The following is a 27,599-nucleotide window of genomic DNA, read 5'->3' as shown; positions in this document are numbered from 1 at the left end:
ACAGACAAAAGTTATGGTCACAAGTAGGGCTTTCCTACTATTGTTCCTTTGTTCATTCCTATCTTCCGTCTGTAATACCATCTGGATTTCTATTCATTCTTTAAAGATCACTTCTTTGGGGAAGCATTTCTGAACCCTTTAGTCAGTAATGATTTTCTTTTTGAAACTTTTTGTATATTTCTCTTATACATTTAAGAATTTGCATATGAGGTCAGCTCTGAATTCTAATTCAGTGATCATTAAGTGCCTACTATGTGCCAGGCACTATGCTAAGCATTTGCAAATATATACAAAGGAAACTATATTCAGGATAAATGGGAAATAATTAACAGAGGGAAAGCAATGGAATTAAGAGGGGTTGGTGGCAGGAGTTTAATTAGAATTTGAAGGAATCCAGGGAGGTCAATACAGAGCAGAGGAGGGAGAACATTTCACATACGGGGAACAGCCAGAGAAAATGGCCTGGAGCCAAAAGATGGAGTGTTTTGTAATGTGCAACATCCAGGAAGCCAGTGTTATTGGATGGAATAATGATTGAAGGGGGGTAAAGTAGGAGGGGACTAGAATATAAAGAATTGCCCAAAATGCCAAACAGCATTTTGTTCACTTCTATGGGTAATAGGAAGCCACTAGAGTTTGAGTATCAGGTTGTAAGCTCTATTACATCAGTGACTATCTTTTTCTAAAAATTGTCTCATCACCCAGAATCTATTATAGCACTTTGCACATAGTAGGTACTTTAATAAATGTCTAGTTGTTGTGAGTTCATAAAATTATCAGAAAGTTGTGAAATTGTTTATTATCTTAGGGAGAGGAGAGGGAAGGGAAGGAGAAAGAAAATTTGGGATTCAAAATGTTTAAAAAATTAATGTTAAAAATTATCTTTACATATAATTGGAAAAACAAAATACTGTTAAAAAAAAGAAAGTTATGAATATTGTTATACTAATTTCAAGCTAGTTCTCATGCTAACAAATTTGCCAATTATTTGGAGGAGGAGGCAGGCTTGATTACATGGGCTCCTAACTATTTTCCTTTAACCCTTATGAATGACAATACCTTGTGGTTTTAGAGTGTATATCTATTTCCTTGAATTATTTAATTTCTCTGTGTCTCAGTTTTGCTCATCTATAAAATGAAGTTGTTAAACTAGATGATCTCTGAGGTTGCCTTTAACCCTACATATTTGATTTCTATGAACTTTAGTGAAGCCAAACTGTAAATACATTTTTAAAATATTACTAATTTAAAACTTTAAAGTAAAATTCAATGGATGAATAAAAATGAAAGTCTCAATCGAGTCTTTTTAAAAACACAGTTTACTTTTAATTTGTCAACAAACATGATACATTTTCTAACAATTTTCAAAATACCTTAATCACTGATTAATGGCAGTTTGAACCAATAAACAAATCAATCCAAAATTAGACCTTTTATATGCAATTTGATGAAAAGAGCTTTTTGCCAAACACTTAAGTTTTTTATTTTATACTGAACTCATGATAAACATGTTTTCATGACCCCTCAGAACAGACAACTGTGGTTTAAAAAATGTGACCAAAGAAAAAAACAACACTGAAAAATCATCATAAATAATGGTAGCCACCTGGGCTTAATATGAATTAAAAAATAATAAAATACTTTCAAAGTCTGTCTAAGAGCATCTATTCACATTATAAATCCACAAAACACAACACAATTCACCAGAAGTTACACAGGGATTCTTCAGTCAAAGGCTGCTGTTTCCGTATGTTTTTTATAAATAGTTTGACCCTTCTGAAAACTGCTTCACAACTCTTTTCAACATTTTAATGTTTTACAGGAAGTGACTATGGTTTCCATCAGTCTTCCACAGTTGGCATTTTTTAAAGTTGATACTGCAGTTATTACTTTGTAGGCCCCATTGTTACCTTTATACCACTGAGCTATTTACCTTCTAACATGAAGGAAGTATCTTTTGCATACAAAACTGTCCTTTGCAGGCATTTGTAAAAACAAACATTTTTAAACAACATAAGAAAATATGGCATATAACAAGGCTACAGGGGATATTGTAGTCAAGCAAAGTGTCATTCTTTGGCAGAAGAATAAATACTCTTTCTACTATATCCAAATCTGTATTCACTCTTAAGACTACACATGTGCATGAGAACTTTATCCTTTCTATTCTCTACAAAGTTTGTCAGTAAATAATTAAGAATGGTGCAAATAAGTTTTATGCATTCCTATTATGTCCATTTTCACATGATAACTGACATTTATAGACATTTCAAAGTGTGCCAAACACCTGATATATATTATTTCCTCTTCCTAACAAGCCCATGAGGTAGGTACTACAGTACTATCCATTTTGCAGATGAGGAAACTGAAGCTCATAAAGCTTAAATGATTTGACCATGGCCACATAGCTAATAAGTGATAGAATTTGGATTTGAACCCAGATTTTCCTGACTCGAGTCAGTACAATATCCATAACATACCTTTGAATTCCAGTCTTCTCAAAAACCATCACTTTTTGAAATCAGTATTTGATAGGTGTACTATTTTAAAAATCAATGTCAATGCCCCAATGAAATTGATTTTTTTTTTCATTATTTTTTTGGCTGAGGCAATTGGGGTTAAGTGACTTACCTAGGGTCACACAGCTAGGAAGTATGAAGTGTTAAGTGTCTGAGGCTGGGTTTGAACTCAGGTCTTTCTGACTCCAGGGCTGGTGCTCTATCCACTGTGCCATCTAGCTGCCCCAGATTTTTCATTTTAAAGCCCCTTTGGAATCTTCTCATTCTATTTGTTTTCAACAATACTCAAATGGATCTATGATCATATCTAATGAGGCACTCAATCCATCCATGCCTTAGTATCTATCCTGTGATACTCTGTCCATCTCTACCCAAAAATTCCCAACAAAAAACCTACTCCATATATGCTAGGGATATCCCTAGCTTTCTCTTGATGTTATGAAGATACCAATAGAGCATATGAACTGTCCCTTAATTATCCGTGGCTTCTGCCACATGACCTCACTGTCATTATCTTCACTCTTTTCTTTATATAAAATTCTCCCCACTTCCCAAGTAATTCTTTTTCAAAGTATTTCTCATTATATTAACCTATAGAATCTTAATTTCCAACTAAAGGTAATAATACAATCCTTCTCCTTTGGGCTAAATATTAGCTAGACAGACCTTATCATCCTATTTTTGTACCTTTCAGCATCTTTTTTATTCCATCCTGGGAAGAAAGGGGAAATATTCCATCCATTTACCTTTGTTTCAGTAGGCTTATTCTCCTATGCTTATAGATTACTGAAGAGCTTCATAAAAATTTTAATAAAGCTCAAGTAATGAGAGGTTTATCATGTTGTTCCATAGAGTCTAGTTCTAGTTGGTATCAAACCCGGAGTAAGATCATTCATTTACAAAATAATAATTTGTCATAAAAGGCATTTCCTCAGTTGCAAATTCAGATCTACAAACAAATTTTTATCTTATAGTCATCATTAGCAACATCATCAACAAACATAGTAAGAAGCACCTTTATGGGTGCTTTGTGGGTGGGACAACAGGTCCTGCCCTCAAGGAACCCACAATCTAATTGAATAGAAAAGTATATATATATATATATATATATATATATATATATATAAATATGAAAAAGAATAAAGTCAATTTTCTGACAATCAAAATAGAGCATACATTCAGCCTATTGATAAAAGACAAACTAGAACTTTAGCATTTTTATCTAGCTTTAAAGTATCGAGAGAATAAAAACCTAAACACACCTTAGAAATAGAATGAATTTCACTTCATTCTGGCAATTAAGTCCGGCCTTTACTATTGTGAAGCCAAGAGCTTCTCTCATCAAAACAGCAGTGAATCTGGGTACTTTTTACAGGTCCTCAAGGTCAGACAAATCTACCACCACTTTCATAAACAATGTATCTTCTTTGATGTAGGTATTCTTGCTGTTCTCCAGAATGGAATGGGCCACAAAGCGAGGACAGCCAGATGCAATGTTCATCTCTCCATCAGGCCTTTTAAAGCTACTGCTATTGGGGTCAGCCTTGAAAATCTCTGTAATGTGGTTCTTTTTCCCACTCTGGTCCAAAAGCATCATGGTAACCCTCTGTTTGAAAGGCCACTGCAACAATGAGTCGAATTCCCCTTTCATCACCACAAAATACAATGATAAATGTGTCCCTTTCCCTGACCCATCCCCATTTAAGTAAGCTCTTGCACAAAGTCGGTAGCCACAGCGGCTAGTATAGAAAGGCTGGCTGAATATGGACACTGTGCGGCCTTCAGTTGCTTCTCTTTTTTTCATCCTGTAGTCTGTCACCTTCCATATCAATTTGCCATTATAACAAGTACCCTCTAACATTTTAAATCGCTCTTCATTTTTATTCAGCTGGGCTTTATGAACATTAATGTGGACATCATGTCTGTTTGTTTGGTCTTCCAAAGTGACTACAAAGAGAAAAGAGGGCCAAATTTCTTTTTAGACAAAGCTGACATTAGAATTCATCCAAAATGTAGTTATTTGATTCTGAAATCTAACAATGAACATTAACATTGTATATTAAAGACCACAAATGGATAATTTAGGCTCAGTTATTTTTCAGTGACTTGCCAAACTTGTTATTAAAAAATAGTAAACAAAACCAAAACAAAAATACAAACCTCTGCTATCTTCTGTGCTACAGAAAGCTGAGGATTGAGAGGATTGTGCTCAAGACCCAATTAGCACAGCATGAGTAGGGTGAGTGCCCAAAATTTGGAATAAAGAACCCAAGGCAACCAATTTTTGTATCTTTTATACAAGCACTTGCCACCCCCTACTTCACTTTATTCCCTCACTTCTGACTCTCATGTCTTCATCCCTTGGCCTACTCTAGACCTAAGGAGGCTAACTATAGGATCTTATTTTTTAGAACATTTGTCAGTTTCTGAACATCAGATGCAATACATATTATATATTTTACTTCTAATCATAGCTGGAGACAGTAGTTTTCAATTTATCTTATCTACGTTCTTATTTTTAATTGTTTCATATAATAACAGTTACCACTTATAAAGTGTTTTAAGGTTTGCAATGTGCTTTATATATATTATTATTTCATTTGATCCTCATGGTTACCTTAGGAAGCAGGTGCTACTATTAACCCTATTTTACATTTAAGGAAACTGAAGCTGAAAGAAGTTAACCCTGGGATTACATAACTAATCTGAGATAAAATTCAGATGTGCATTTTTCCAATTCTACACCTGGGACTCACCTATTCCGCCACCTGACTGCCTCTGTTTCATAAATTTATAGTAATTTGGCTCTCATTTCCAAAACAACCAAAAGCAATAAATAAAACTTCAACATACCCAATCTCTGGTCATAGGTTTCCAGCAGAGTGATCTTCTCCTTTATAGTATCAATTGTATTCATCAAAGGTCTTAGATCCAATCTGTTTTGCTGCTGGTTAGCCACCTCTAATAACTCCCTTACTTGTGTTTCCAACCAAGCAGATTTATCAATGTGACTGGCAAGAACCTTCAAGTGTAATAAGGTTCACAAAATTTGAAAGAGAAAGAGAGAGAATTTCAGCCAATATTCCATTTCCCTGGATAAGTTTACTGCCATCACCTATAGTCTTCAAAAGTATTTGTTTCTATATCTATATCTATGTAGGTAGATAGACAATAGATAATACATAGTTAGATAATAGAAATATTCCCATTTGTAGAAAAGGAAATTTTAGGAGCAAAGATTAAATTGCTTTCTCATGGGGTAAAAGCTAGCAAATGTTTGAGCTTGAACTCAAATCTTACACCATTTTCATTATACCATATACCTTCTATCTAGTAGATCAGATAAATTTAGTTTTATATATAAAAACCCTTTTGTTTAATCTTCAAAAATACTCAATGTCTTGTAATGATAAATCAGACATTAATAATTCATTGATATTCATCATTTCCAAAGTAATCTTCAACCTTCTTTCCCTCCCACCCCACTCCCTATTTCCACTTCCCCCCTAACAATGCTAAGAACAGAAATTAAGACAAATGGATCACAATATTTAGAATTAAAAGATACTTTGGAGACAGAGCTAGCTCTAGCACACATGTATTTCCATACTATCTGTTAAGCTCTACAAATAAATCATGATTTTTGTCTTCTTGATTTTCTAGATTTAAGAAAGTCTTAACAACACAGGTTAAACTTAAAAGTATATGTGACTACTTTTTAAAAAAAATTTTTTCAGAAAGCCCTGTTGTTAAACATTTACTAGTACACCTCTGTATTTCTATAAACTTGCTCAAGCTCAGCTGGAGTACAGTAAAAAAATTCAGGGAATGAAGTCATCACCAGACTTGAAGCTTGGGGATTTATTAATTAATAATAATAATAATTTGCACTTATATTTAAGATTTGCAAAGTGCTTCCCACATTTAAACCTCACTATATATATATATATATATATATATATATATATATATATAGTCCAAATTCTTTAATTTAAAGATGAAGAAACCAAAACTTAAGTGTTCTCTTTCTTGTCTATTCAGACATATTATCATCATCTATATCCCATAGAAGTAATCCTTTCTGCCTGAGACTACATTTGTAGTCTAATATGTAAACCAAGTATAATCTTTTCAAATATCATATATCTTACCATGATAGATTCAATATGCATTGGAAGTACATTAATAATTTATTGATATTTGTAAATTTCAATGTCATTTACTTTAGGGATTTTGGAAAGACTACAGCATTTTCTTTCCCAAAGGAATTTTTACTTTATTGACCACACAACATAAAACTACATATCCTTGCAGCAACTCTAAGATCAAAATAATATTATTGATCCAAAAAAAATTATTAGTTACTACCAAACTATGTAGGCAAATGAGAGGAAAAAATTGATAATGGATGATCAGTATATCTCACCTGGGTATTTGCCAGCAAGTTACCATTTTTGCCAAACAGCTGTACAAACTGCCTAAACTCCTTTTCAAATTTCTTTACAGTTTCACTTAACTGCTGAATTTTACTTTCTTTTAGTTCTAAGTTCTTGTGCAAGTCAGAAATCTAATAAAAGAAATTAAAAGAGAAAAAAAATAAAGCCATTTAAAATACACAATTAAAATAAAATTTACATTATTTAGAGAGGGAAAAGCAGTTTTGTAGTAAGGTTCCCTAAAATTCTATGAGCTCAAAAAATTTTTTTATCAGCTTTAAAAAAAAATTAAACAATGATAGGGTAATATATCTCTAGAAGTAATGACTATTAACTTAAAAAATTATAATACTGGGGGTAGCCAGGTAGCACAGTGCATAGAGTACCAGCCCTGCAGTTGGGTGAACTTAAATGCAAATTCAACCTCAGTCACATGACACTTGCTAGTTGGGTAACCTGGGCGAGTCAACTAATGCTAATTGCCTCACCAAAAAAAAAAAAAGATTTATAAGACTGGCACCAAGTTTACCTATTCAAACCCATGTGTTTGGGGAATAATTATTATATAAAATTGCTACATTAGATGCTATGCAGAATACACAGTCCTAGTTCTCAAGAATATTCATAATATTGATAAGGGAGACAAGGCATACAACAATAATAATACTTTACATTTGTATGGCATTGTGTTTTACAAGCACATTCAAATTAAATCTCATTTCATCTTCCCAATCTTGTGAAATAGACAGAATATTATTTGTTACCTTCATGTAAATGATAGAGGTTTGGAGAGTTTAAATTATGTCTAAATACATACAGGTAGTTGGGGATGAATCTATATCTTGAAAACAGACTTTTAAATTAAAAATCCAGTGGTTTTTCTACTATTCCACAGAGCATACAAAGCAATCATTAAACAGTAAGCAGCACATATTGCCGTATTATCAAAAGTTTGTTTTTAATCAGTTGTTCGTAGCCTGACTTAATTAGCCCACATTTAATTCTGTGGGGATTTACATGGCTGATTTGAGGATGTATCAGATAGTAAGACAAAGCTTATACAAGATGGAAAAATTCTACTCCCTTCCTGCAAATAGAGAAGGGCTTGGTCCTGTCCATGATTTTGGAAGATGAAATCCCGTGGCTTCGGAAACAGAACTAAATCTGGCTAATCATGTCATGTATGGGTCCAGCTGTAGAATACTAAAACCTAAAAAACAAATAATCTGCAAATTTCATACTCCTGTAGCTGTATTTGCTGGCAATGTTAGTATTGGTTAGTTATTCCTGGCATTTATATAGTGCCATAAGTTTTATAGATAGGGAAATTAAGGCATAGAAGAGGAATATGATTTGTTTACAGTCATAGAGCTGAGTCAGAATTTGAAATCAAGTCTTCCTGTCTTCTCCAGGGCTCTTATTCATTGGTAAGATTTACCCATGCTATCTGTGTTGATTCATAACATTTAAGGATGACATGATAGAAAAAGCATTTGTCAAATATGAACAATTACTTCACAGAAAAACATCTGTTTCCGATTAGCTTATTGATGTCTAGTAAAATATGAATATTTAGAGTTTTTGAAGAGAAAAGTAAATTCTATTTAGTTTTTAAAAATTTACCTGTTCTTCTAATCTGGAATTCTTTTCTAAAACCAGAAGCATGTGTTCTCTTAAAGCAGAATTCTCATGTTCCTTAAGATTTATCCTTTTTTCCTTAGGAGTAAAAATAAAGGAAAAGACAAGCAGTCAAAAAGCATACCTCAGAAATGGGAAAATAAAGACATTTTTCATTAAATATAGCTCACTTCTAGAGTTTTTATATTCACTTGCTTTAAAGCAGGGTTCCTTCCCTGTTCCAGGATTACATGATAGTATGAAAAACAAATTTGAAACTTTCTGAAAAATGGGGAATGCTCTTCACTACTTTAATAAAGATATAGCTGCTAGTCTTCCAAATAATAATGACATGGATTCACAAGTGTTGTCGAATCATCCAATTGGGATCAGAGGAAAAAGAGAAAAGTCCTAGTGATTTTATGACTTCCTGCCGAGAGAATCTACAGCATCTGTTAATAGACATTTTAACAACAAAGAATGTCTCGGGACTTGTAAAAAAAAATGATCATTACCTACTTCTGCTAGTTTACATGACTCTAAGTGTGGCTAGAACCTAAAAAGAATTGCCAAAGATTATAAAATCTTGTTAAATACAACAATTGTACTCATAGTTTTAATCACTGCTGCTCAGTAAAGGCAGGGGATGCAAAACAGAAGAAATGGGACAAAAAGCCATTGAAATACCCAGATGTTCATAGGAAATAAAAAATAAAAATAGAAAAGGAGTCAGAGTAAAATGAATGGTTTCAAATATCCATTTATAGATGCATGCAGCTTAGGCAACAAGCAAGATGAACTATGGGTTCCAATGTAAAGTAGTAATTTGATCTCATAGATGTCAGTAAGACTTTGTGAGATGAGAAATATTACTGTAATGTAGATGTGAATGGATATAGCATATTCAAAAGAAAAAAGATAGTTGGAAGACAATATAGAAAGCTTTGTTTGCCAAAAATGTAACTTGTAAAGAGATCCAAGAATCAGAGAAGGAAAACATGGTGGAGATCATACAGATGTAGGCCACTGGAAATATATATAGAAGCAGTTTTATTGTCTGAATATGATGTAGACCACCTGAGCAGAAAGAGGAAGTAGACGAGTTTAGCAAACAAATCACCAATTGTTGTTCACTAATTAAAGTCATGTTCAACTCTTCATGACTCTTTATGGGATTTTCTTGGCAAAGATACTAGAGTGGTTTGCCATTTCCTTCTCCAGTGGAAAGGCAAACAAGTTAAAAGTTGTGCCCAGGGTCACACACATAGCGAGTGTCTAAAGAGTTATTTGGCCCAAGTTTATACATTGAATTTGAACTCAGGTCCCCCTGACTCCAGACTCAATCCTCTATCCACTGAATTACCTAGCTGCCTCAGTTATCCAGATATCTGCTACTTCTCTCCAAAATGCAACAGGCTAATAGCCTCTTGATTTGTCTTAATGATGATTTTCTTTAACAGGTAAAGGAATTAACAAGGGGGGATGCCATTCTATATCTGATTCTCATCAACAGGAAGAAAAGTGATCAGGTGGAGGAGAAATAAATTTGTTCTTTTTGACTGCAGAAGAGCAAAATAGGAACAATGGGAAGAAGTTGAAAAGAAGTGTAAGGAAAAACTTCCTATTACTTCCAATTAGCCAAAGTTGACTGGGCTTCTTAAGGAAGTACGAGTTACCCCTCATTAGCTGTCTTGAAGCCAGTGTCAGTTTACCACTTGTCACATGTCATATTTAGTAAGAACTCTTTTTAGTTTATGAATTGGACTAAACAGTTACTGAAGTGTCTTGAAGTTCTGTAAATCTAGCATAAGTGACAATCTCAGAAGATAATAGTAGGTTCTCCAAAGGGGAAGATAAAAAGGTCTGATTATTAATGGTATGTCTAATTAAGAATTCTTCCTTTTCCTTGAGGTCACATGCCTTTTGTACAACAAAGAGATGCATTCATTTTGTCATTATCTCCAAAAATTTTTCATCTACTTGGTGGATTAGATCCTTAAAATTTGTAGAACTAAGGCCCTAGACAATCTTCTTTCATTAACTAGCTAATGGGTGCATAAAAAATACATCCTAATTTAAATTTCATCCCAAGTTAACTGTAGTAAGTAGAAGCCTTAGCTATCAGAGCCTAAAGCTGAAGACTAAGTTTCTACATTTCAGTAATTCTTGATCTTTGTGTGATCTGACAAATTATTATTATTTATTTGACTTTGTAAAAAATTATTTCAGGAAAAATTATATTGCACACATGGGAATCAGTTTATTATAAGAAACTCAAGAAATTCCAGAAACACTGGAAGAGTTGGCATCAAAACTATGAATGACTATTGCTACTCTAGTCCTCAAACTGTAGGACTTTATTCTGGACCCTAAATGAAAACCTCAGTTTTTAGGCGGCTTGCAAAAATACCATCAAGGACTGTGAAATAAATTGCACAATAGTGGAAGGGGAAAGGGAGGGCAAAATAATAAAAAAAAAAATAATTTCCAAACCTTCACAGGACAGCCATAATGTTTATAGGGGCATTCTTGTTCCACCTCAGGACACACAGTAATATGCTCATCAACCTGTGAATATGAACAATGCCAAGCTATAATACAATCCTGAATCAACTACAATTTGTTGATCTACAAGCATTTATTAAATTACTATGCATAAAGCTCTATGACCTGTGCTGAGAATATAAAAAGCAAAATCAGTCCCTGCCCTCAAGAAGCTTTCATTTTAATAGGGAATATACACAGGGGCACACCATTCTTGGTTAATTATTTCTATTCAACAAATAGAAAGAAAAGACATAACATAAACACAAATAGATAAATATAAATTGATTCAAGGGGGCCTAGACTACTAACAAGTAGAGTGGTATCTAATTGTCACCAGGCCTGAACCAGCTGGTAGAACCTACGTGGGCTACTGACACAGCTTTTGAGAATTCAATGCCATTATGAGTAGAACATGGCCATACGTATAACAAAATATATGTTTGTATATGTTTATATATGTTTAAGTGTCCTACAAGTATTGTAGATTTCCAAGGAGATCACTTTGCGATATGGGAGAATTTAAATGGAATACATAAGATTTGAATGAGGTCCTGAATGAGGGGTCGAATGAGGGGAATTTGTATAGGGTGATGGAGATAAGGGTACCAATCAATCAATCAGTTAAGCACTAAATACTAGGTGCTATATTAGTGAAATCATTCCAGGCAAGGAAAATGCCATGAATAAATATCCAGAAGTGAGAAAATTCAAGGATTTGAGGGAATGGATACAGTTGGTGGATACATTTAATTGAAGCATAGGTTTTCTGAGACTCATATTATTAAAATAAATATTCTTTTAGCGATGTTTCATGTCCAAGCAACAAGGTCAGAAGAACCAAGATTGCTGGTCACTCATGTCATCAGAGAGATGTATGGCAGGATAAGGTGAATCAGTCAGTGCACCTGACAGGCTCTTACACAAAATGACAAGAAGTATTGAGGAAGGCCTTTGCACCATGAGTCAATTACCATGGAAGACTGATGGGACTACAAAGACAAAATTTCCTGAGGATGAGATGGTATAAATGGGTCACAACAATGGAGGAAGCACCCACCACATTGAAGAGATCTTATATTGAAGAGATCATATATTCATAGAAAAAAATGCAAGTAAGGGCCCTATAATCTACAAGTTAGGGAGGCAAAGATTGAATTGGGTAGGGAGAAAAGGAAGAGACAGATGTCTGGAAGAGTGACAGGATGAAAAACTGATACTTAAGGCCTGCAGAGGTAAGGCTATGATGAAAAAAAGAGAACACTTACAACTGGAGAAAGTAGAAAAAGCAGTGAAGCAGGCAGACGGTCCTAACAATTACCTTAGTTCTCTAGTATTATCAGCTCTATAATCCTGAAAACTACTAAAAGTTTTTAGTAATTTTACTCAAACTGCTTATTTACAGTACCTTAGTTCTTGGAATAATCTGTAAACAATTATTGGGACAAGATACAAGGTACTCTGGGCAAATTTTTTCCTTGTGATTCTGAAAAACAGAACAGATAATGAAAATAAAACAAAATATGTAAGGATTGTTTTGTTTTTAGTATGGGTTAGAAAGAGGTTTCACTGTGTGAATATTTATCAACTGTCTTTTTTTTTTTTCTTTAGTGGAAACTTTTGAAAACCAGAGAGTATATTCTATGATCTCTTCTGAACAGTAAAGGTTCTTAAATAAAAAATAACAACCAATATAATATTTTATACTTTTGCTAAATCTTAAAGCAACATTGATATAAAACAATCTGATGAGATAGGAAAAGGAATGCTTCCAAATACTTTACCTTTTAAAAATTAGATTTATTGTCTCAATGATGGACAGCAGAATGCTACAAGGTTATTTGACTTTAGGAGATGGTTAAGTCAGGGTTTCCATTTTGGCAGGTGATATAGTTCTCAGATATATTGCCATAGTGACACAGAAGAACATGTAAATGATGATGTTTTTGAGAGCTAATCTTAAAAAAAAATACATCCATTTTTCTGGCTATTTATTAGCTGAAATCTTATATAATGTGTTCAAAAATTTCAACAGCCCATTACTATTTATGTCACATTGCCCATAACCACAGACATATGTCTCTATTTCTTAAGTGAATCTGAGCATCATGATATACATTTATCCAAAAGGAATAAGTTGAGAAGTGTATATTAGATGTCTTTCTATATTTGAAATTTTTTGATTCTGCAAACCAGCTATATAACCCACAGCACAGTAGCTTTTTAAAGCTAAAGCTTTTGCTTTGGTAATGTATTCTTTGTAGAGTAACTATTCAAGTACAGTCATTCAAATAATTTAGACTTACCTGTAAATTCATCACCACTATATCTTTTTTGCAGTATGGACATGTTTCCTTTCGAAACTGACAATGTAAACCCAAGTGATCTTTCAAATCTTTTCGAAGGACTTTTTCTTGACAGCATTCATTAGAACATTGCACAGATTGAAATAAACACTGTAGGAGGTGATCCTAAAACACATAGTAATATGGCTGTATTGTCAATTAATTAACAGACCAGAGAGAGGACACACAATGATTATCCTTTTCAGGGCAAAACCCAACAATATCAGAACAGCAATATTTAAACATTCAGCAATTTTCACCATTATTAAATCCTCATAACAACCCTGAAAAAGGGTGCTATTTTTACCCCCATTTTACAGTTGAATAAACTGAGACAGATTAAATGACTTGCCTAACGTCACACAGTTAGCATTTGAGTCTGGATTTGCACTCAGTTCTTTTCACTCCAGGCCTGGTCCTCTATACATTGTGCTACCTACTGCCTCTAGTTCTGGAGACACATGGGAAATAGTAACAATGTGATAAATGTTGTATATGCTGCCACCGTATTTGGCCCTACTGCCTTCTGATTTTCCCATTTTAAAGCTGCAAGCTGTTTCTGCTTAGAAAGTAGACAGTATCAAGAAGAAAAAGGTACTTCTTTGACTAAGGAATGTAGAAACTGCTTTTGTTTAGGGAAGTAGAGAATTAGGAAAGAAGAGGCAAGTAAAGTTATAGAGCGTGTGTTCAATTATATTTCAATTAAATTCAAGTGTTCAATTATATTTCAATTAAATTCAAGTATTTATTAATCTTATGCTATGTGGCTGGCAATGTGCTAGGCAAGGAGATAATTTTCATAATTAAATATAGGATAAGAGTTCTGGACCAAATAAGGGATAAAGACAATCACAGAAGATAAAATGGACAGTTTTATCATATCAGATTTGAAAAGTTTTTATTGTCATTCTCACCCTTTATGACCCCATTTGGGGTTTTCTTTGTAATGATATTAATGTAGTTTGTCATTTCTTTTTCCAGCTCATTTTACAGACGAGGAAGCTGAGGTAAACAGGTTTAAGTGACTTGCCCCAATTCACATAGGTAGTAATTAACTATGGTAGGATTTGAATTCTGGAATTTGTCTTCCTGACTCAGCACTGTATCCACTACACCATTTAGCTGAAAAGTTTTTTTAAAAACATATTTTAAAAATGCAATTAAAATTAGATAGGAAAATAGGAAGCTGATTCAAATTTAAGGACAAAGGCCATCCTTCAACAGATAAATGAGCTATGAAAAGCAAGTGATCACAAGCTATATGAAAAAATGCTTTAAATTACTAATAAGAGAAATGCAAATTAAAACAACTCAAAGCTTTTGCCTGATATCCTTTAAATTGGCAATGATTAAAAATGAAAAATGATAATTGTGAGAGGACTAACTCAGTATTGGATTGTTGGTGGAGCTATGAACCAGCAATTCTGAAGAGTATTTTGGAAATATACTCATTATAATACCTTCCCTTTAACCTAATAATACCACTACTAGGCATGTACCTCTAAAAGAGATCAGAGGGAAAAAAGGAAAGGATTCATATGTTAAAAAATGTTTTTGAACGGCATTTTTTTGTTGTTGTAGTAAAGAATTGGATGGAAATAAAGGGAGAACCTATCTAATGGGGAACCCTATTGTACCTATAGAAATGACAAAAGGGATGAATTTAGAAAAACCTAGGGAAGACTCTTAGGAAAAAAACAGTAAGGTGAATGAAACCTGGAGAACAATTTATACAGGTGAATACCACGATGTAATTTGAAAGATTAAAAACTAATAGATGTTCTAACCACAAGAGACCCAAGAGAAAGCTCACTTTCCTCCTTTTGGCAGAAGTGATAGACTAGAGGTAAAGAGTGAGATTTTCAGACATGTATATATTCATTTATTTTTATTTTTTTGCTAAAATTTATTACAAGAGGTGGTATTTTTTGTGAAGAAGGAGAAATGGGAAGGAAATGAGTGTGATGCTAAAGAAAAGGACATCAATGAAACATTCTTTAAAGCATAGAAGAGAACAAAAGGAAATTCTGAGGGGCACATAAGCTGGGTAGAGCTTAAGAACAATATGTTGAATTTGTTATATATTTTTTAAAAAAGATATGTAATAGAAATTGGCAATTATATATAAAAAGTATTTCAAAGAGAAAAATGAGAATAGAGATGAAGGACTGGGGAAACTGGAAAGGGGGGCAGGAGGTTGGGATGAGGACAAAGAACATTTAGGACTGATAAAATATAAAGATCTGAGGTTGTGATGAGATAGAAAACTCTCAGAGTTTTGTATCATGGAAACGGAAACTTGTGGGTGAATATGAGATCAAGAATAGGATGCACCATCCCACGTGTGTAGCTTGTTTTTATTCTATATTGCCTGTTCCCCCTCTCTCCACCCTTACCTCTGATAATAAGCTGGATCTTTTATTGATTTATGTCCCACAGGGCATAGGTCTATGTAGAATAAATCCTCAGAAGATTCAGTCAGACAAAAAGAGGAAAAGAGAATAAAAGACAAACAGTTCCTATTATTCTAAAGTCAATTAAATTGACAAAATAACATCTTTTTATCATAGGCTCAAGATTACCTAGTTATAGCCTTGTAAATTAAATAAGGGCTGGCTGGATTAAGGTTTTGGTGGATGTTGGCTTGGTTATCACTGCCCTGGAGTCAGGAAAACTCATCTTCCTGAGTTCAAATCTGGCCTTAGACACTTACAAGCTGTATGACCCTGGGCAAGTCACTTAACTCTGCCTCAGTTTCCCCATCTGTAAGGAAATGGCAAACCACTCCAGTATTTCTGCCAAGAAACTTCAAATAAGATTATCAAAAGTCAGAAGTGACTGAAATCGACTGAATGAGAACAACAACAGAATTAAGAATGAATCTTGTAAATAAATGAAACGTGTGAAAAACATGTTTCTGAGGAAAAGAAAAAATTCAACAACCTCCTAGAAGTTTGCTGATTAGGGACATTAACAATCCTGCTCATTTACTCTGTGGATGTACCCGGTATAAGCCTGCCAAAATAAAACCATTACATCTTCAGTTTCAGGTTTCTATTTAACAGAACATTTATTCAGCTAAAAGAAAAAGTGAAATTGAATGAAAGCTTGAAGTGAAACCTTTGAAGAGAAACCCATTGTGGTCCTTCTTTACATAAGCAACCCCCATCCCACAATGAATGCAGTTTCCTCCATTTATGCAAATCCTTCCCTTACAGTGGCTTTTCTTTAATGAACATCCTGATTCTCTCAGGCTTCAAGAGTATTATTTCCTAACTCACAGAAAAAACAATGACTCTGTGAGCCCAAAATGATTTTTAATGATGGAATCTTCATGTGAGTTAAAGGCAGATAGATCATCTCAGACCCACCTGGTATCGCCCCAGAATGATCTTGGCAGCACATTGGGGAGCATTTTTGCAAAAAACCTGTAAGTTGAGCACTTCTCGTTTGCAGCAATTATCTTTAAACACCTGAAAGAAAAGCACTGTCGTGTCACAAACACACACGTCAAAGCCAATGGAGACAACAATTTGGCCACAAGACACACTTCAAAGAAGGAGGGGTATTAGCTAAATCCATAGATGGAAACTTCCAGACAGAAGCTTGAAAATTTCTTGTACAGGAACATTCTTTCCTTGAAAGGAAAAATCTGACTCACCACAAAACTGAAAAAAGGCTGTCACAGACCCACAGCTCTGACGGAGCATTTATTGCAGAAGTTGGCTAACCCTATGCAGTTGATCTGTTACTTGAGGAACCTAGTTGCCAACTTGACCTTAAACTCTCATAGGAGGTGGGGCTGTGGGCGAGGTGATACATCCGGCCTTAAAAGAGACAATTACTTTCTCACAAATATTAGTATTTTAATTAGTGTTTAGCTACTGGCTTTGGACAACACAAAGACTTCAAGAAAGCTATTTTGGTGGGACAAAGTTAGCAAGTCTTTCAGTCATCTAAATCCATTCCTCTGTGCAGCACTTTACTCAAGTTCTTCTAAGAGTTCTCCCAGATTAATTATGCTGCTTAACAAATCGGCACCCCCTCAGAACTCACTACTTTGTTTACACTATATTAATTTTTCTGTGTTGCTATTCAGTGTTCTTTTATGAGGCTGACCTCCACACAAAGTTCAGTACAAGGCTTCTTGAACGCCACAAAGACCAGCCTTTCTCCATATTTGTAGTCTATTAGGAATTTTTTCAGATCAAAGAGTGAAACCATTTTTAGTCTCATTTCTTCCCAAAACTACATGCTCTAATTCCTCCTAAAAAAGAGTTTAGGAGGCCACTTTTTCCATGCTTTCCCAAGAACTGCTTTTATACAACAGGGGAAAGGAGACTTGGAAGGGTCACTAAAAAGCATTGAGAAACACTAAACTCAGCCAAATGCAGTCCCAACAGAAGGCAAGATGAAATTTCAGAATATATACACCAAATTATACCTCCAAAATTAGCTGGATTTGGAATAAAGTCAATGCAATTATTGTACATAGGAATGGTAATAGGGAAAAGAATGTCAGGAGGAATCTGGAAATCATGTAATTACACAAACACACACACACACACACACACATACACATTTCTGGCCAAGCACAGCATAATACAGGGCAACCAAAACAGAACAAGGCTCAGAAAACTGGATTCTAGATCCAGTTCTACCATATTTAGTGGCTGGGTGTCTTTGGGCCAGTTACTTAGTCCCTAGGATCTATAAAAATGAAGGAATTGGATGAAATAAGTTTCAAGATAATATCCATCTCTAAAACTTGGTGGAGATACCTTGATTCTATGCTCTGTGAATTTTCCCTAGATTATGTTACCTATATTTCTAAATATTACAGTTATTTTACCAACCAACAAAGACAGTCACTTTCAATCTGATGGGCAGAGGGAATAAGATCCTGAATGGGTGGGGCCATTATATTGAGGGATACAGGCACAGATTATGTTGTGATAGGATGATTATGAATGGGTTATATGGAATATAACTATAAACTACATTAGAGAGAGAATAATTGTAAAAGAATATTATATATAATAATCATATAATAGAGATGGGCTTCACAATATGGAGCAACCATGACAGAGGCCCCTATCACAGGAAATAGATTTTGCTATTTTATTACATGAATAGCACATGGGCTCAAATCAATCATGACTAAGCAAGGCAGAGTCATTGGGGATTGAGCAATTTGCTTTTGGGGAGGGGGCAGAACTTTTATAGCTCAGGGGAGATGGAGGAAGGGCAGGATCTAGGGAGTGAGGAAAGGAACCAGGAAGGAGTTTAATAAATTCAGAAGGAGGAGGAGGAAATAAAAGGTGGGATCTAGGAAATGACAAGGTTGTATATTGAGATGTTGAGACTGTCTTAAAGATAATCTAGGAAAACTAAGTTCCCATCAAGGTTGTCTCAAAGGTTAGAGTACTAACCAGAGACTTGGATCCCCATAATTCTTTGCTCATCAAGACACTGAGAAAACTGACTTATTATGATTAACAAAGAAACAGGATGAGCTTATTTTAGCATTTCCTGAGAATATGCTAGTTTAGAGTTCATATTAGTGAGAGTCATTTGAGTTAACCACCTTATTTTAAAGAAAACAGCATTGGTACTCAAGGAAGTGAATTGTTCTATTCATGGTTACACAGACAATAAATAGCTGACTCAAACACAAGTCTTTTGACTCCATGTAACATCACCAATACAATAAAATAGGGATGATTATACCATGTGTAGTGTCATGACTTCACTGTATTGGGCTGGTGAGCATGAAGTGGGTAGGGGAGGTATTTTGACTATATTGCTTTCCTATACCTATTTTTGATAGCAATAATAGAATTTCCATCTCCACAAAGTAACAATAATGAAACTGCATACATAAGTTTTTGTGTGTGGACAGAGGAGGCACAGAGCTTGAGTGTATATGTGACAATTTAGTGTATTCAGTGAAGTGCAGTATATCTTGGAGCTCTGACCTGTTATTAAGAGTTGAGGAAGCTGACTCACTTGAAAGAAATTAAGAACAGAAACTCAAAGGAGCTTTGAGTTTTGTTTCCCAATCTTCTGTCTCAAACTCTAAACCACACGTTATCCAGCTTAGAAGAGACACTGGCTAACTTTTGTAAAAGTTTGTATAAAAGTGGGACTAAGACAATCAATCAATCATTCAATCAACATTTATTAAGTGCCTTCTATGTGCCAGGCACTGTACTAAATGCTGACCTGCTTACCTCCTGGAGTTTGATAATCTCCTTGTCTACAGGACAGATGGACACTGCATTTAATTCTCTAGAATAAAAAAAAAAGCTAATAGTATTTACCTTCCTAACAGATAAATACTGACATCCCAAACATATAGGCATCATCTGAATTACCCCACTTCTAGCTCTGAAGAGTATTACAATTTAGTCCCCCTAAGGAGAGGAAATCTATCAAAATCCAGTCCAAGAAGAGAATTGGTAACCTAAAGCTAACAGCTTGCTCTTTTCAGGTTACAAGCCATCCTTATCATAATTTTGTATTTTGAGTACAGAAAGGAAAATTCTGGGGAACAAGCACTTTTGTCTGATATACTCCATTTCTGACCAACCCTCCATATGAATCTGCACTTCATGTATTAAAGGGAGAACTATTTTAAGAAACAAAATATATGCAAAAAGGTTCATAAATATAAAAAATACTTAATTCCCCACAGGAGTATCCTCAAATATCCTGGAAAAGTCCCCCTTTTTTGTTTCAGAAAACTCTGAATGCCAATAAATATCTATGGCTGATGTTGGATGCAAGAAACACCTTCCTGACTGTATTTGATTGTGATTGACCAACTTTTCCCTACCTCAAGGATAGAATGCAGTTCTCACAGAATCGATGTCCACAGCCAGTTTGATGTGGGTTGTGAAGGACAGAATGGCATTTTGCACATTTATAACGTTCTTCTAATTGTTCCACAAATCTGTACTCCATGTTAGGTTCAAAGTCCAAGGATATGTAGTTACTGGAATTCTGGGGAAGGAAGTTGCTGGAGGCACTCCCCTGTTCTTCAAAGTTTGAGGATGCCATGCTGGGGGAGAAAAAATGAATACATGTCAACATCAAAAGAAATCTAGTCATTTTTTTCAATTTATTTATAGAAACTATCTTTTTTCATTAGGGTCTCTTTGTACATCAAACTATTTAAAAATCATGAGACTAGAGAATACTAATAACCTTAGTTAAATAAATGAACCAAGAGATAAAGACTAAAATTATCACCGCCAGCAACAGGAAACATGGTAGGTTACACATGGAAGGGCACTGTCATGTGCAGGGCCCTTTTCACTGGTTACTTCATCTACAATGAACACCCTAACTTCAAAACACAGTCTGCAAGAACAGAGACAAAAACAAACTTGCTAAATTTCCAGGTTACCCAATCTTAAGATGCTAATTTGTTCTGTTCTTCCTTGAAGAGATACAGCTTGATGAGTACCTGTAAGACAGGTACTATTTTTGTCCCAAATTTTCAGATGAAGAAACTGAGGCAGAAGGATGAAATGACTTGCCCAAAATCACACAGCTAGTACATAACAGAGTCGGATTGCAATGCAGGTCTTTTTCACTTTTAAGTCCAGCATGTAAACAAGCAGACTTGAGGTAAAATGTAGGATCTCATAATATTCTATCAAAGAAATAATCAAATGTATTATATGGAGATGATTTATAGAAATGGTTCATATTTGTACATTGGCTTAATGCTTTTATTGTGTTATTTTGTTGTTGTTCAGTTGAACAAAGAATTGAATTCTTTGTGACCCCTTGGACCAGAGCATGCTAGGCCCTTTTATCTTCCACTAATTCTCAAATCTGTCCAAGTTTGTATTCTTTTTTCCATTATGCTATCTATCCATCTTATTCTGTCATCCCCTTTTTCTTTTGCCTTCAATTTTTCCTAACATCAAGGTTTTTTTCCAGTGAGTCCCATCTTTACATTATGTGTCCAAAGTACTTACTTTCATCTTTGGTAAATGCAGTTAATTTCTTTAAATATTAATTGATTTGATCTCCTTGTCATCCAAGGGACTCCCAAAAGTCTTCTCCCAGCATCATACTTCAAAAGCTTCAATTCTGCAGTTGCTCAGATTTCCTCATAATCCAACTCTCACAGCCTTATGTTGCTTTGGGAAAACCCATAGCTTTGACTATGGACCTTTAATGGCAAGGTGTAGGTTCTGCTAGTATGCTGTCCAGATTTACCTTAGCTTCTTCTAAGAAGCAAGGATCTTTTAATTTCATACCTACAATGATCTGTGATCCAAGAATATAAAATCTGACACTGATTTCAGTTCTTCTTCTAAATACCAGGAAATGACGGGACTAATTGCAAAGATCTTGGTTTGTTGATGTTAAGTTTCCAGCCAGATTTTATACTCTTCTCTTTCACTGTCATTTAGAAACGTCTTAATTCCTCTTTACTTTTTGCCATTAGAGTGATGTTGTCTGCATATCTGAGATTCTTGATATTTCTCCTGATGACCCTAATTCCAGCTTTTGATTCATCCACCCTGGCATTTTGCGTGAAAAACTCTGCATATAAATTAAGTCAATAAAGTGACAACATACAGCCTTGTTGTATGTTTCTATGTATGTATGTTTCTTCTTTAGCTAAAATCCATTAACTTATTATCATCATAATTATGCACCTTGGCCATGTAATACTTTAGAAAAGCTTCTCTGAGTGTTGATGACTCATTTGAGCAAATGTTGTAGGAATATTCTCTTTCCCGACCACAAAGTAAAATGTGAACTGAAGTGAGAGGATCATGGGTTCCATCTCTGCCTTTCTCTCACACATACATAAATATCTCCTGCCATACTCCATTAATAGTTATGCTAATACAAAGACATGTGCATATGCATATAGAAATGTACATTATTCACTTTTAATTATTCTTTCTAGCCAAGAAGATTAGGCACAAATAAATCTGAAAATGTGAATGAATGAATATAGCTTTTATTAAGCTCTTAAATTTACAAGGCATGTAAATGTGCATAAAGAAATGTACATTATTCACTTTTAATTATTCTTTTTAGGCAAGAAGATTAGGCACAAATAAATCTGAAAATGTGAATGAATGAATATATCATTTATTAAGCTCTTAAATTTACAAGGCACTGTACTGAGCACTAGGTACAAAAATGGAAAAGATATTTTTTCATATATATCATCTTAGTTCCTTTTATATTTTTTTTTATTTTTCAATGAAATGGCCTACTTTTTGCTACCCAAAATTAAATGAGACCATGATTTGTTCATATCATATCATAAGACTAAAGTGTTCTTTTTTTCTTTCATTTGTTAAAAAGTTCATTTCAAATGCCATTTATTAAGTACCAATTACATGCAGGGATACAAAGAAAGAAAAAAGACAGTTCCTGCCCTCAATGAACTTCCAATCTGATGGGAGAGACAACAAGCAAATAAGTACAAGCTATGTGAAGGAAGTCATAGGATCTCAGCAGTGGAGGGATTTCCCTGTGAATTGCTTCTGGAACTATTTCCACATGTCCATTCTTCAAATACTTCAAGACAACTATCATGTCCCTGTAGTCTGTTTTTCTCCAGGTTAGAGGCCTTTAGTTCCTTCAAATGATTCTCACAAGGCCTGCTCCAGAGGCCTTTCATCATATTGGTCAACCAACTCTGGATACTTTATCAATGTCCTTCCTAAAATATGTTACCCAAAACAAAACATAAGCCTACAAATGGAGCTATAACTGGGCGAGGTAATAGTGGTACCATTCACTTCCCTAGGGTCTATTTCTCCCTTAACACAACATATGGCTGCTACAACAATGACCTGGAGAAAAGAGATGTGTTTCCAAATCCCAGCTGCCATTTTCTAGTTATGGTACCTTGGAAAGGCAGTCAATCCTCCCTTTGAAAAAAATTTGAATAGAAACCACTCCCTATCATGCAGAATTGTTGTGAGGAGAGCATTTTGTAAACCTTCAAGTACTTTATAACAGCAAGTTATTATTATTACTTTAGATCATGAGTTCTTACCTAGGATCTGTGAACTTGTTTTTAAACACTCTTTTAAGATACTTAAATTTCTTCTGTAATATCATACCTTTTATTCATTTAAAAACATTATTCTGAGAAAGGAGCCATAGGTTTTTACCAGACTACTAGGAGGGACCATGACACACATATACAAAAATGTTAAAAATTCATAATGTTTACTAGACAATCCAGAATAAAGATAATCCCATAATAGATCATTGAATCTTACTGAATACAATGGACACCATGGTACATGGAAAAAGTCACTTGAGTTCCTTCAAATAATTCTCATATGGCTTGTTCCAGAGGCCTTTCATCATGTTGGTCACCCAATTCTGGATACTTCATATGGAAAAGCGACTTTTGGGGGTTGAAATCCAGCATGTGAAACTTAGTTGCTATAACTTAGGCAAGTCACTTAACCTTAGAGACTCTCATTTCTTTTTTGGTTAAAAGAGGGGATTGGTCTAGATAATCTTTAAGTCCCTTCCAACTCTAAACCTATCATCCCATAACTATATTACATCATGAGGGGGAACACCTCCCCTTCTTTGCCAGAAATAAGAGTTCCATGGATATGAAATATTGCACATAATACCAGATTTTTTTCATTGTATTAAGTGGTTTTACCAAATTATTTTTCTTGGCTTCCTCTTTTTCTTAAAAAAAAAAAAAGTTATAAGGAAGGGATAGTTCTCTGATAGAGGAGTGAAGGAAAATTAATCTAATCAAGGTAAAAACAAAAGATAATCATAATCTAGTCCTTAAAAAAAAGGAAAAATTGTTATGTTAAATACTTGGGGAATACAAAGACAATATAACCCAATGCAAATTAATGTGCTCAAAGCCTTGCCTTAGCATGTTTTATTGGTTTCAAGGAGTTCACTTGCAATTATACTAGTCACAAAGACCTGTCCCTTGTATCATGTCTTCTCCTAACAATCCACACCCAAAGGTGGCTGATGTGTACTTTGGGTTTATACATTCAACAACAGATTAGCACCTAAGAAATCTCCCTGCCTGGGGAAGGGAGAGTCTGTGGTTAAGAATAGGACACTGTGGCTTTTTAAAAAGGCAAACCTGGAAATCCCCTATCAACCAGCACCACCAAGAACACTCCTACAAGAGTGTTCCCATGAAACTGGAATAAAAAAATTGCTTCACTTTTTTAGCCTCCTCTCAGCTGCTGGAACAGATGAATCAATCACTCAGCAAGCATCAGATGCCTACTAAGTGCTTGGTACCAGACTACGTGCTGGGAAAGTATCTTGCACCTGCTAGGAATAGGTAGCTGCTAGCATGTATAAAGTTACTACCAAGCTGCAAACAGATATATGTGCCCAGATGCAACCAATTCCTCTAATATTTACCCAGACCCATATACCTAACGGGCACCTAATATGCTGCTGGACCATTCTAGGCACTGGGGGAGAAAGAAAATGTTTAGAGAATGATTTTTTAACCTCACAGAGCTTATGATGATGCTATAGAGGGACATAATCAGCATTCAGACTACATGCAATATGAATTGCCATGAACGATTAGAAATTTATAACCATGGATGAGGGAAATGGAGAAGGGTTTGGAAATACTCTTTCAGACAAAAAGAGAGTTGGGATTCCAAGGACTCAAATTCTATAGTGGGAAATCATCCCAGAAGGAGGAAACTCTGAAGAATGAAATTCTGAAACACAAAGAGAAACAACCATTATAAGAAGGAAAAAGAAGGGGTGGGTGGGGACAGGATGTCTAAAAATCATGAATGCCCAGGGAACTTACAGACCAACTTTTACAAAAAATGGAAAAAAGGTTAGATAAAAGAGAATGAACACAATACTCAATACCATTCTTTAAGACTATTATAAATACCAAATTAACTACAAAGGACATATGAAGAAAGATGCTATCTGTATGCAGAGAAAACTGATAAAACAATGTACAGAACATTTTACATACACACATATTTGTGTCTAATGATAGTCTTCTGGGGAAGGGGAAGGGAGGAGAGGGGCAGAAGACAAAAAGGAAAATAATTATTATATACTTAAAAGGAATAGCAATTAGTACATAATAGATCTTCAGTTTCATCTACAATAATCTTTTTCTTTTCCTATTCTACTGCTATAGAAATACAATTTTTGTTTCTTAAGTTTAGAATAAAATAAATACATTTTAAAAAAAGAATAATGGCAAGAATGTAAAAACTCAGACTGAGTTGTGGTTGGCAAAGAAAATTAATTACAAAGAAAAGAGAAATGTCCAAGATAAGACAGAACCACTATTCATAGTGGATGGTATGATGGTTATCACCAACAGAAAAAGATAATGCTATTTAACTCTTCTTTTGCTTCTATTTTCTCCATAAAGGAGAATGACTTTTGCACTTTAAAAAAGCAGAATAAAATAATTAATAAGGTGAAACCCAAGATAAGTAGAGGGTTAGGGTACCTAGCTGCACTCCATGATTTTGAGGCATTTGGCTTAAATCTAAGGGTACTAAAAGAATTGGTATATTAGTGGTCTTTGAAAGATTGTAAAGAAGAGTTACCATAAAACTTTAAGAAAGTAAATGTTTCACTTTTCATAAAAGGGAAGAAAACAACCTGGAAACAACAGGCAAACAAACTTAATGTTCATTTCTGTCCAAATTCCAGAATATAACATTAAATGTATGGTTAACAAATACCTAGAAAAAGAAGCAATGGGTATAAAGAGGAAATATGGCTTCAAGAAGAAAAAAAAATTATTATTATTTGTGCAGAGTTAATAAGACTGTTGGATCAAAAAAAATGTTTTAGATAAACTTTTCTAAATTTTGGCTTTTACCACAAAGATAAAGATGGGGAGTTGAGGGCTAGATGATAGTATATTCAGGCAGAATTAGAAGTGGTTTTTCAAAGAAAAGTCATTAATGTTTTGATCAATATGGAAGGTGGTCTGCTTTAGAGTCCTCCAGGGAATCTATGGCCCTTTGTTGCTTAATATTTTTATTATTTTATATAACATATATTATATTTATTAGTGATTTAGATTAAGGCAGGTTAGTAGAGAGAGCAGACTACCTTAAATGACAAAATGAAGACCTGCAAAAATTATGACAGCCTAAAAATAGTAGATGAATCTACCAAAATGAGTTTTCATGAAAAGCCTTCCCCCTAGGCTTAAAATAGGCTAGAGTTCATGTTGGGGGGGGGGGTGTGCAAAGAGGGTTTTAAGTGGACTGCAAAAGCTAAAGTGCACTTGGGATGTTTTCAAAGAGTAAATGAATCCAGGATCAGGACAGCAGTAGTCCTTCTGTATCTTCCCTTGTCACATCTCCTCTGGAGTGCTGTATTCAGCCTACATTTTACTCAGGGCACTAAGAAACTACAGAACTAGGAGAAATGAATGGAAATAGAGATATGCAGATTTTCATTTAATGAAATGAAAAACTCCCTAGCAATGAGTTTTTTTTAAGAAGTGTAATGGACTATCTTGAGAGGTAATAAATTCTTTCTCATTGGAAGTCTGTAAGAAAATTCTTGTTGAATAGGTGGAAGAGATTTCAGTGATCCATATCAATTCTGAGATTCTGTGAAGGAGAAAGAATACAGGACAGAGAGAAGAACAGAAAATCAAAGAGGGAAAGAATAGGATTTTTTTTCTAGGTCATAAAATATTTGAACTAGAAGGGATATAAGAGATCTGAGTGATCCATTCAACAAATATTTATTAATTACCTATGTGCAATTCAATGTGTTAGTCCTTGAAGGAGATATAGGGATAGATAAGGCAAGCCCCCTTATCTTACAGATGAGGAAACTGAATCTCAATAAGGTTAAATGATATTCCCATAGTCACAATGCTACTAAATGGTAAAGCTCAGTCCTGGGACCACTCCCACATCTTTTTCCACTAAAGCATGTTATTTCAGACTCAAGTGTTTAGAATTTTCCATACTTATTTTTCCCACTTTGAAGATAAAAGGAAAAACACATTGTACAGTCTAGGTGTCAAAAAAAACCCATCTGCTTGCTTCATATGATGTACTCTTCATTTGTGTGTGACACTGGGCTCCTGGCCATTCCACAAATAAAATACTCCATCTCCTACT

General features: G+C 34.6%; 1 protein-coding gene across 4 annotated transcripts in view; it reads right to left on the bottom strand.

Moving 5' to 3' along the window:
• Window positions 1-3,649: 3,649 nt before the first annotated feature.
• TRAF5 (TNF receptor associated factor 5) overlaps window positions 3,650-27,599 on the bottom strand; it is a 47,758-nt gene continuing 23,808 nt past the window's right edge. For 3 of the 4 annotated variants that reach the window (XM_031937321.1, XM_031937319.1, XM_031937320.1), the window contains exons 2-11: window positions 20,300-20,524; window positions 19,695-19,752; window positions 16,833-16,934; window positions 13,423-13,587; window positions 12,525-12,602; window positions 11,066-11,140; window positions 8,579-8,671; window positions 6,946-7,086; window positions 5,373-5,541; window positions 3,650-4,466 (exon numbers count right to left, since the gene is read on the bottom strand). In XM_031937321.1, coding sequence (XP_031793181.1) covers window positions 3,889-4,466; window positions 5,373-5,541; window positions 6,946-7,086; window positions 8,579-8,671; window positions 11,066-11,140; window positions 12,525-12,602; window positions 13,423-13,587; window positions 16,833-16,934; window positions 19,695-19,752; window positions 20,300-20,523 — 1,683 coding nt within the window. In that variant the 5' untranslated portion in view covers window position 20,524 and the 3' untranslated portion in view covers window positions 3,650-3,888. Of the gene's footprint in view, window positions 4,467-5,372; window positions 5,542-6,945; window positions 7,087-8,578; window positions 8,672-11,065; window positions 11,141-12,524; window positions 12,603-13,422; window positions 13,588-16,832; window positions 16,935-19,694; window positions 19,753-20,299; window positions 22,404-27,599 lie in introns of those variants that run through there. The other variant, XM_023501952.2, reaches the window with a different exon arrangement.

The sequence above is a fragment of the Sarcophilus harrisii genome, chromosome 4 (genome assembly GCF_902635505.1).
Source record: "Sarcophilus harrisii chromosome 4, mSarHar1.11, whole genome shotgun sequence".
Lineage (NCBI taxonomy): Eukaryota > Metazoa > Chordata > Mammalia > Dasyuromorphia > Dasyuridae > Sarcophilus > Sarcophilus harrisii.
This window is presented reverse-complemented; position numbering and strand designations above follow the sequence as displayed.